We start from the raw sequence: 11,992 nt of genomic DNA, 5'->3' as shown, positions 1-11,992 counted from the left end.
CAAGGAGATACAAAGTAAATCCAAATGCTGTTTTCTCTAATTACTGTGTACTGGCTCGATTTTTTTGTGTGCATTTTTAAATTATCTTTAATTTGTAGGTGACGGTGCAAAAGGAGAGTTGTCATCATGGGTGTTTTTCATTTAGTGAGATAAAGTGAAACAACACATAAAAAGCCTCATTTATAAATATCATAAAAGTTGCACAAAAACTAGCTGATTTCATGTTACATAACACTCGTGCAAAATCTGAAGACACTACTCTTTGGGTGAAGGTGCAACTATACTGATAACAAGAGACAGCTTATCTCAAACTTTATCTTTATTGAAACAATCCTGGTAAGTTTGTGCACGGAAAAAGAAGCTTGACAATTAAGGTAGCGTTTTAGTGCACTTTAATCCAAATTTAATGTTGAAAAAAATCAACTTTAAAGTTGAAAATTTTAATTTGACGTTGATGTTTCCAAGAATAATGTTTGAAATTCCAACTTCAATGGTAGTAAAATGAAAATTTAACTTTTAAGTTGGAAAATAAACCTTAAAGTTGGAAAAATCAACTTTAAATTTGAAAATTCCATCTCTGAAGTTGAAAATATTAAGATAAATGTTGGAAATTCCAACTTTTATGTTGGAAAAATCAACTTTAAAGTCGGAATTTTAAAGAAAAAAAATCACAATGTGGCACTAATACGGACCCGTAGACAACGATCTTGACCTATATTAGCAGAAAGGTCAAATGTACCTATTTATTTGCTCTGTTTTAACTATTTTTTATCCCCAAAGACAAAAATCGACGTAGATATGTATTCCATAATATTTTATTTTATTTGAATATAGTATATTTATGAAAACAAATTTATTCAGCATTCCATTTTAACATTATGGTATTTATTCGATTTTAATTCAACCTTTTATATGTATGTTACGCATAAATTGAATTGTTGATGTTATAAATTACCTCAAACTCAAAATTTGAAAATAACTTCGTGAAGATAAAATTTAATAATAAATTAAAGAAGAAGAAAATCAAAGATACATGTGTATTACAGGATGTACTAAATAGAGATGTGTATTTTGAATAAGTGTTTAAAATTCTAAATTTAATTTAAAAAAAATGTCCGTGCCTGAAATTTGATAAGTATAGCATAGAGATATTTTTTTCTATTCAAGCTTTATGTTAATCTCTGGAAAACATTAAACATATGGCATACGTCACAAAATTTGGGCGTTGTGTATTTGTCAAAATTAAACATGATATAGCTCAACAGTAATTGAGTTTACATATATGTATATGAATTGAGAAGTAATGGTTTTATTCCTTATATGTTATGTACACAGAATATCAGTAATACTCTGAAAACGAATAATAATACTTCCATGGAAATATCTTGTAATTCGATGACTTGTCCTTGTATTTGGGAGAGGCTTTAAATAGGCTTTGCTTGTTATCAAATTCAATTGATTTATCAGTAAAATATGACTGTTTATGTTGAGAATGGTGGTATAATTATTTCATATAAAAAAAAATTCATATATGGACATTCTATACGTCGGTACAGTACAGGCAACGCAAATTCCGTTTTTTCCGCGCACCCCTGCGGTTCAAATTGCAACGCGGTTAAGACAGGTGTCTCACGTAAACCGGTGTAATGAAGAAAAATGACCCCCGTAGAATAATGACCGGGGGTCATTTTTCTACGTAGAATAATGACCCCCCTAGCTGAAGAATAATTGGATTTTTCTGAAGAAAAAAGACCCAGGGGTTATTTTTCTTCATGTTCAACATGAAGAAAAATGACCCCCATAAAAAAATGACCCCCCCCCCCCCGTAAACATGAATATAAATTGGTTACCCCGTATCCAAGATATGACTTTGAAATTACTTAATATTTCACTCTGTTCAACTGATTTTGAAGTTATAAACACCGAACTTGTTGATAAATCGCTGTATATATCCGTAGCAAGCACACGCAAAACACTCTGACATTGCCACAAATTGATTGTTAACAGTTACGTTACTTCTCTCAACGACATACGGCGGGAAATGACGCAAATAAAGAAAAATTTGGAAATGAGGATATTGTGAGATAATTAACGAACAATAATCATAAAAGAATAATTGTTGTAATGATATAAGCAATATTCATTGGTGAATGAATTGTCAATCGAAGAATGATACATGTATATATCTTAATGGGAAAAGACTAAGGGGCAGGTAACGTAGGAATATGAATACTTCTTATTTACATTTCTTGGGGAAAGTGATTTTTTAAAAAAATTATTCTGCGTTAGTTTTGTTTTCTTCTACGTAATACATGAACATCAATATTCTAAACATTTGTTGTAATGTTTTGTGATTATGAATAGACTTTATTCTTTTAGAGCAAATTTGTGAAGAGTACCTGAGTATAGTTAATCTTAATAGATACATGTAATAAACACTGATCGATTATAATAAAAGATTGTTTCTAAAAGCGTTGATAAGAGGTTAGGGCCCATGTTAGGGGTTTATATCCCGCTTGATTTTGATCACACGATCTTTATTGTATAAAAAGTTACCAATGCTCATACAAACTATTGAAGCATTAATCATCTTGATGTTAACTAAACTTACTAAAGTATGCCGAGGATAAAGTAAAATATATTTTGTGTACGAGTACTCTCAGTACTTTGACGATTTTCCTTAATGGCCGCTAACCTCTACTGGCGTAATTGCTGCTGTCAGTGCCTACTAACTTCAGCTTGGTTATAAAGTAAACTTTTCATAATTTTGGTTTCATCATTAATTCTAAGTGATGAACTTGTATGTACCCAGCAGTTTGTATTGTGGAAATCCACAATGCAAGTATAATTCATGAACAATGTGAAGAATATAGAAGATGCGACAGCGAAGCGCGAAGATGCGAAGACGAAAGTGCTAATATAAGTCGCGAAAGCGAAGAAGTGATACTACTATCGCTTCTTCGCCTTTGCAACTTCGCACTCTCGCCTTCAAATCTTCGCTCTTTCGCCTTTTTAGCTCACCCAGACGAAGTCAATGGGAGCATATGTTATCCCCCCGGCGTCGGCGTCCGGAGCTGGTTAAAGTTTTAGTTGCAGCTCCTGTATCTAAGCTATTATAATTACTTGTCCTCTCTTCACCAAAATTACATGGATGATGCATCTGGACCTACTAAATCTGGTTCCTAACTTTCAGGTGCTGGAGGAGGTTAAGATTTTTGGAGCAGATTAAAGTTTTTGTTGCAGGTGCCCTTTAATAGCAATATCTAAGTTACTACTGGTCCTAACTTCACCAAACTTGCATGGATGGTGTGTCTAATGATACTGATGCACCAGACAGGATTGAGTGCTGAATAGGCTTTGGATCCTGGAGGAGGTTAAGGTTTTTAGAGCTGGTTAAAGTTTTTGTTGCAGGTGCCCTCTAATGATTATATTTTAGTTACTACTGGTCCTAACTTCATTAAACTTGTATGGATGGTGCGCCTTATGATACTGATGCACCTGACAGGCTTGAATGCTGAATCAGAGCCATAGGTTTATGATTCTCGATGTGGTTTAGTTTTTTGGAACAGGTCACATGTTTTGTAGATGATAGCTTGCATAGTTGATGTAACTATATTATAAATGAAACGCAGAGGTTGCTTTAGATGCAGAGCCTGATCTCCATTATCAAGGATGCTAGAGAAATCTCCTACCTCACTCAAACCTGCTTGATAGATAGATGTGGTTGTTGTTAAATGATGTAACATGATTCCTATGATATAGTTTTGTATGATTTGAAACACTATTGTTTAATAGGATACAATATAATACCAAAATGTTATATTGTAAAACGTTATATGATGCGATAAAATATTGTATCAAGTTTTATGCCCCCCTTCGAAGAAGGGAGGGCATATTGCTCTGCTGCTGTCGGTCTGTCAGTCTGTCCACTAACAGTTTCCGTTCATTTTCTTCGCAGAGGATGAACATATTGAAATAAAATTTGGTATACAGGTTTATCATGATAATATCTAGGTCAAGTTCGTAATTGGGTACGATCGAGCAATTTTCGACAGAGCTATGGCCCTTGGACGTAGAAAAATTCCAGTTATTTACAGTTACCGCTCATTTTTTTCGCAAAGGATCAACATATTGGAATGAAATTTTGTATACAGGTTTATTATGATATTATCAAGGTCACGTTCGATATTGGGTACGATCGAGCAATTTTATAGTTATACCCCTTGAACATAGAAAAATTCCAGTTATTTGCAGTTCATTTTCTTTGTGGATGTTTCCAAGGGAGGTGGGCATAAGTGTTTTACAAACATCTCTTGTTTTTATATTTTATGATATGATATTGTGTCATGATATTGTTATGTAAAGTATTGATTAATATGATACAATATTGTATAATATTATATTGTATCATTTATTTATTATTTAATCGCATGATAGTATTACATATGATATTGCAATATATGAGTAACGATGAGTGCAAACAAATTTCCATTACGCGCTAGCGCGCATTATACAATTTGTATGCACACCGTTGCAGTTATGAGACCACTTCTTTAAAAAAAATAATGATTCAATGCTTAATTAAACAATATAATATCATATGTTTCAATGTTATGATGTATTATTGCAATATGATATTGTTTCATATAATACTATATTGTATTATGTTTTATGATATTCTATTATTAGATTAAATACAATTATAATGTATAATACAATACAATGTCATATCTTACGTTATAACATCGTTATAATATCATATCTCACAATTTTTTACGGTATTTTATGGTAGTATATTATATATATTGTAAGTATGATAGGATGCAATTTTAATTATATATTATTGTATTGATAAACATATGAACATATGATTATCAACCAATTTTTTAACAGATGATATTCAATATTGTGTCAAAACAGAATCCATGAATATCCAAGATCATAAAGGATGGTTTTCATATAATATGATAAAGGTGGTCTCATAAAGGTGATGCTTCATAAAGGTGATGCCTCGTCTCGGTGAGCTTTGTAGTCTGTGATTACCTATGTTTTATAATTGCGGAGCTCTCCATCGTTTAAAGGGTTCCGAGGCATATTTTGGGGGAAAAAATATAAAATTAGTAAAATTAAATTATCCAGGGGGATAGGATCCGGACTCCTCTCCCGATTTACTGCGTAAAATTATTAATATTGAATTTTCCGGGGGGGGGGGGGGGGCTCTCCCCCTCTAGATCCATGCATGAGCAAGGCGTGTCGCATAATGAAATTAGAATGTAACTGTGTTTGGTCCACGGTTAACAGACGGCTGGTAAGTGACAGAAGTTTAGAAGTGCATATGTACACATTATGGCGGACATTAAATTTTGTGTGGAGTAGATAATGATTAGGCATAGCCATTATTAATAAACATATATGTTACATGTACACATTAAAATATTTATAAACATTCATAGTAAGCGCGATGGCCTAGCGCATTCGTACCAATAATAGCCTGGATTAATCGGAAAACCTTGGCGAGTACGGTGCCTGTATTAAATTCAATGTAATCGACAGAGACTTGCTGAATGCAATAAAAAAAGGCGAATGCAAAAGTGCGAAGATGCGAAGGCCAGAGTGCAAAGTTGGAAAGGAAGATAGTAGTATCGCTCCTTCGCCTTCGCAACTTCGCACTTTAGGCATCACATCTTCGCGCTTCGTTGTCGCATCTTCGCACTTTTGCTCCTACGCCTTCGCTCTATCGCCTTTGCAACTTAGGTCAAAGTGGCCCTATCAGAACACCATAGATTTATGTAAATGTAATTGTTAAGATGACAACCATACCCCGATGCAATACGTCAATATCTTGTTATAACGGAAGGATTTTTATTTTCTAAGATATACCCCTTTTTTCACTTTAAGTTTATTTGAATATGAATTATAATTTCTGTTACTTTCTGTACACTGCGGCAGTAAAAATTACAATAGTGTAAAGACTATTTCACAAAAAATAAAATATATATATATATATATATATATATATATATATATATATATATATATATATATATATATACATATATATATATATATATATATATATATATATATATATATATATATATATATATATATATATATATATATATATATATATATATATATAAACTATCTACAAGGGGGTCATTATTCTACAGGGGTCACTTTTCTTCATGTGGAGTGTGCTCATTTTTATGAAAATGACACTTATTCTTCAGGCAAAGGGGTCATTTTTCTACGTAGAATAATGACCGGGGGGTCATTTTTCTGTGTAGAATAATGACCGGGGGGTCATTTTTCTACGTAGAATAATGACCCCCGGTCATTATTCTATGGGGGTCATTATTCTTCATTACACCGGCGTTCAAATCAACACCGTCGCGGTCTTGACGAGCAATTACTGTAGAAGAAAAGTATAGATTACCTCTCCCGACTAAAACTCTATAATACTTAAAGGTGTTACTTTGTACAAGAGATTGTAGGATGTGATTGTTTTGCATCACAAACAACACGGAAAACTATACATGTTATTAAATTGCAGTAAAGCTTATTTTTTTTTTTGTCAAAAATGATTTAAAATTTTCCTGTGTTATTCGTGCTTTCGACATGCCAGTACAAATTAGCAATATTAACAGGTATGTTTGATTAAACTATCTCTCTAAAGAACTGACTGAATTAAGAGTTTCGGAACCAACCATAGAATCCATTATTGTTTTGTAGTGAGTGGACCCGTCACACCTCCATTATGTTTCTGAGGCCAATAACAATAGTAACTTTCAGGTATAAGATCATCAATTTCATAAATTTTACTTAAGTCCGTCCCGAGAGATTTATGCAGCACGTTTTCTTGAATGGTTCAATATTGATACATATCCCTTGATATAAACGGTGTTCATTCAAAAGTATTAAAAAATCCCAAAATTTCTCTATAGAAACGTCCCCTGTATCTTATCATATTTCAATATTAAATGGCTTAAAATAAAAAAAAAGTCTATAATGGGAGTTTACATTGCAAGCGAGATGAAAGTGTTTGGATGATAACGTTAAAAAACTGTGAGAGGTATTCCAAGTGACTTCCAAATGGAGAAAAGATGTCAACATTTCCCATTATAAATCTTCGTAAGAAATCTGTAAAATTTTACGAATGAAAAATGATAATATGTCAGTGAAGATATCCTTGATATTCCTTTCATAGATTTCAATTGCACCTCTTTCACAGCTAGATATGTTTATTTTGATTAAAAATTGTTCAATTAAGTGTGCTGCATAAATATCTCGATACAGACTATAGTAGTATCGTATATCTGTCAAACTATCATACGATCGCATACCCTATTTTCTAATACCTCATGTCTTTCCATTTGTTGAATCAGAGAAGTTGTTGTTATACTAATCTTATATTATTACACTGATATTTCTTGGCAATCATTGTTCATAGGTTCAGCTATGATACTTACTTTTGGTTTTTGTTGCAGCTATTTGATTCAAAGCCTCGTAGCGAACAACTGTACCCTTCGCATGGATTCGATTCAAGTGGAAGCGAATTTCACCATAGAGAGGGTATTGAGATTCACTTCAAACGAGGTGCTTTCCATTAACGGACATTGCCGGACTTGCCGTCGTCGCCGATTGCTGGAACGCGCGTCGCCGACTGGCGATTGCGTCAACTCATTTTACCGTTGTCGATTAAGAAACAGTATGGTGTAGTTTTTATGGTTTATGAAACTAAAATTTTATACCTGCGGGTTGTCATTTAAATTGAATTTAATCATCATACATCTGCAAATAGCTTTCATGTTTTAATGATATCATAATATAAGTATAAGTTATGAGCTAGTTTCGTACTTCTAGAAGTATTGTGACGTTGCCAACCGTTCCAGTAACCTCACCGTTTTCCCATGATGTCGCCAGCGACGCAACGTTGATGGAAAGCGCCCTAAGTTTCATTAATAATTCTTATAGCCAACACATTTTGAAGATTTTGAAAATAATAAGTATTTGCTTTCAAAGTATGGATATTTTTCTACAAGGTCATTCTATATAAGTACTGACTTTCCACTGTTTCATGCAACAATAATATTGCCTATTTTTGAAAGTATTTTGATTTTTTCCCAAGTATTTAGGCCAGTGGTATGAATTTGAGTGGATGTATGAGGGGTATTTAGATCCAGCGTCAGTATTCCAGGACTTCGCACACGTATACAGGAGACAACAGGACGGTAATATTACCGACACAACACGTGGAAGGTAAACATAACGGTAATATAACCGACACAACACGTATAAGGTAAACATAACGGTAATATAACCGACACAACACGTGGAAGGTAAACATAACGGTAATATAACCGACACAACACGTGGAAGGTAAACATAACGGTAATATAACCGACACATTTTGTTAATATTTTCCATGAAGAAATATGATATGAACGTTTTTGCCGTCTTGAATTATAAATAAACTTATGCTATTTGTTTGACAAATATAAATGAGAAAAATTTTGTTCTGATACATAGATGTATGCAACAAGTTCTACCCCTTTATGCTAAAAACAATTTCGCCGCTATAATTCATGACTCCGTTAAACTTTTAGAATACGCAGTGTTTGGGCCGTTTCCGAAGTTGTTCATTTTAGAATTGTCTGAAATGGGAAAGATATTCGCATTATTGTTTTCCCATTTTGTCTTCTAAGCCCAGTGATAAACGTTTATCCACCCTCTGAATACACATTACTGCGCCACTGTATGCCATTGTTCAGCAAAGTTCATGATAATACCATATTGACTGCAGCGATGAAATTACTAGTGGTTCCTTGACGTCTTTAATGCAAAAGGAATTGTTTTAATTTTATATAAACCTCTATTGTGTGTGGAGGTTTCCCATACAGATTGGTAAAATACTTGGAAATCTAAGTGAAAAAATATAATGTTGGTCAATGTTGATCATTCTGAATTTTTGAGAGAGAGAGAGAGAGAGAGAGAGAGAGAGAGAGAGAGAGAGAGAGAGAGGGAGAGAGAGATTGAGATTTACCAAAGAAAAACAAATAAAAATCGAACTGCTCTTTGTCAGAGATCCAGCTAAAAGCCACGGGTGTCTCCAGTTTTCTTCCACCATCTACCTTACAGACACACCGGGAAAGATGTTGTTTAATTATTTAAATCAAGGTATGACTTTAAAAATTTTAACTTGTTCTCCACTCACTTAGACTATTTAAAGTCAATCTTACTCGAAAACTGAAAAAAGACATCATGTGAAATGGTACACAAGCATTGTATAAAATCGGCAGAAAAAATAGTTCTATATATACTTTTATTGCTTAAAGATCTCAGTTTTTTATATCAATGTATTTCATGCATGATGTTTCGGAATTGATGTATGTAAAAATGTTTTGATTGCAAGTAAGATAATATATATTTTATTAACTATAAACCAATGCCTGATAAAAGAAAAGAAAAAATACGGAATAGTAGAAAATTATCACATTTTAGTTCAAAATAAATTTTTTAAAAATACTCCGATTCGGGGCGGGCAATATTTTAATATGATCATGATTATGAATAATGCCTTCATAAACAGTCAATAATTGTATGATATGTTTTTTAAAAAATCGAAATTATGACAATTTATTTATTTTAATATTTGAACTGATACTAATTGAAAAAATCTCAAAACAACAATATAATAAAAAGTAATAAAATAACCAGCAAGAGCGCAATTTCCTTCATCAGGACAAATGGCTTATAACCGTTTCATTTGATAAAAAAATCTATTTGAAACTATTCTGCAAGTTCCAAAATACTAGATCTATTAAGGTGGTATGGGACACCCTGTCGATATTAATGTGGATAAATATATAATATCATTATAATCAATATACTTTCAGCGTTTAAAATTTTATAATTTTACAATATTTTACCAAAAAATGGTTTAAAATTTTTGGAAAGATAAAAATTTTGATATGCCCAGCGGGATTCAAAATTACGACTCACAGATTCGTAGTTAAGGCTCTAAACCAATGCGCTACGCTGTTAGTTAACAATTTGGGGAAATAAAAAGTTTTAAGAATGCTTCATTTTATTGTTTATTTCGATCGGAAGTACGTCACAATATGTAAGTGTCCCTCACCACCTCTATGTTTTGACACTAAGCATGTAAAAATCATGTGACTGAAAAGCGAAACAAATGTACATTTCAAGATCTCATTTTGAACGCGTACGTTCATTTCAAGCTTTCATATCGAAATTTTATATTACACAATAATGAAAGAAAGTAACGAAAATGATGAACATTTCAATAATATTTAAGAAATAAGGAATCATTCTTTGAGTATTATGAAGAGATAATTTTGGTCGGGGCGTGGTCAAATCAAATAAAGCCCGAATGGCTTTATGATAGGTTTGACCACATTCCGACCGAAATTATCACCTTGTAACATTCAAAAATGATTCCTTATTACTTATATTTATATCATTTCCAATTTTTACACGTTAAAACAATATTTTAAAACCACTACTTAAATTTTTTTTTTCATGTAGCACATGCTATGTATTAATACGCGTCACACTTTTTAGTTATGATATAAAACACGCCCATTTTGTGTTGCTCATATTTTATTAAATTATTGGTCTATAGACAAAGACAGCTGAAAATGTAAATATTCTTAAATAAGAATTCAAACAGAACTTGTATAAATAACATCGCTTTTTCGCATATGAAAATTGCGTGGAACTAAGTGGATTAAGTATTGGTTAATAAGTATTAAATTTCAAGGCTTTTTGTCAATTTTGGAACAATGCAGTTAAAATATGATGAACTCATTTGTTTATAACCATCTTGACACATATATCCGATATTATCAAATCTGCAAATAATATTTACATCTTTAGGCAACATAGGAAATTACTGGGTAGTAGAGACAGACTATACCAACTACTCAGTGGTGTATAATTGCATTCAACTGAATCCTGACGACACATGTAAGACGAATCAAGCATGGGTGTACAGTCGCCATCCCAATCTGTCAGACGATTTGAGGGCGAGAGTTAGTCACGTGATAGAAAATCTGTGTTTGAATGAAACATCGTTTTATAAAACCACTCACAAAAATGGTAATACTATTTTAACCTATCTCTTTTTTCACATATTCAAATCTTTTTAAAAATTTTGCCAAGTTTCTAGTTTTTCTTCTTATGAGAATAAAAGCCTTAATAGTTTTTGAAAATCAATGTTATATAAATAAATACAATTAATGCTATGTATATTTGTATAATTTAAATACAAAAAGATATTGATGTTTTTAATCTAAAACAAATCTCAGTCACTCAGTCACTGTATTATTAGAGTTGATAAACGAATTATGTACTGTGTACAACCATTTAAATAATGCTTTACAAAATACATACTCAAGAACCATGAGTTTATACAATATTACAAAGACGAATGATAACCGTATTATATACGAAAAAACAACCAATAAACGTAACATGACTAAAGACAAAATCAATGAAACCCCCTCCCCCCAAAAAAGAACATAACATGTATTGTATTTTATGACGTAAACAACAATGATTTTTTTTAAATCCAAAAACAGCACTGAATAATCAATAATACACAAAACAACCATAGAAGGAATATAAAATACAAGAAGATATATAACTTAGATATGCATATCAATGTATTATATACATGTACATATAAAAACCGTGTCTGGTTTATTTATTAATTTATATGATTAAATAAGGGAAAAAACCAAAATTTACAAGTGTAGTAACGTTTCGATATCTGTATTTTTTGCAGACTGTTCTGCCGCGCCCAATTTGGATTCCGTTGTTGGCTGATTTCAAAATTGCTGTACATGAATCATGTTTTAAAATAAATGATTTTTCAGGCAATATTTAGAGTGCCGCGTTGTTCTTTTATATATGCATAGTGATACTTCTCCTTTGGTGAGACTTCCTCAGGAGGACTGGCTGTATA

General features: G+C 32.3%; 1 protein-coding gene across 2 annotated transcripts; it reads left to right on the top strand.

The window, feature by feature from the left end:
- The first annotated feature begins 326 nt into the window (after window positions 1–326).
- LOC128175143 (purpurin-like) lies at window positions 327–11,907 on the top strand. 2 transcript variants are annotated; one of them, XM_052840566.1, is made up of 7 exons: window positions 327–374; window positions 6,736–6,795; window positions 7,491–7,575; window positions 8,132–8,262; window positions 9,086–9,180; window positions 10,903–11,124; window positions 11,813–11,907. In XM_052840566.1, exons 2-7 carry the CDS (start codon window positions 6,761–6,763, stop codon window positions 11,851–11,853), a joined length of 609 nt encoding a protein of 202 aa, XP_052696526.1. In that variant the 5' UTR covers window positions 327–374; window positions 6,736–6,760; the 3' UTR covers window positions 11,854–11,907. The 2 variants fall into 2 exon arrangements, with proteins under 2 accessions (XP_052696526.1, XP_052696527.1); XM_052840567.1 differs by lacking the exon at window positions 6,736–6,795 and having other exon boundaries at window positions 351–374.
- Window positions 11,908–11,992: the final 85 nt, after the last annotated feature.

The sequence above is a fragment of the Crassostrea angulata genome, chromosome 3, assembly GCF_025612915.1.
Source record: "Crassostrea angulata isolate pt1a10 chromosome 3, ASM2561291v2, whole genome shotgun sequence".
Lineage (NCBI taxonomy): Eukaryota > Metazoa > Mollusca > Bivalvia > Ostreida > Ostreidae > Magallana > Magallana angulata.
The sequence above is the reverse complement of the archived record's forward strand: the minus strand, read 5'-3'. Positions and strand labels throughout refer to the sequence as shown.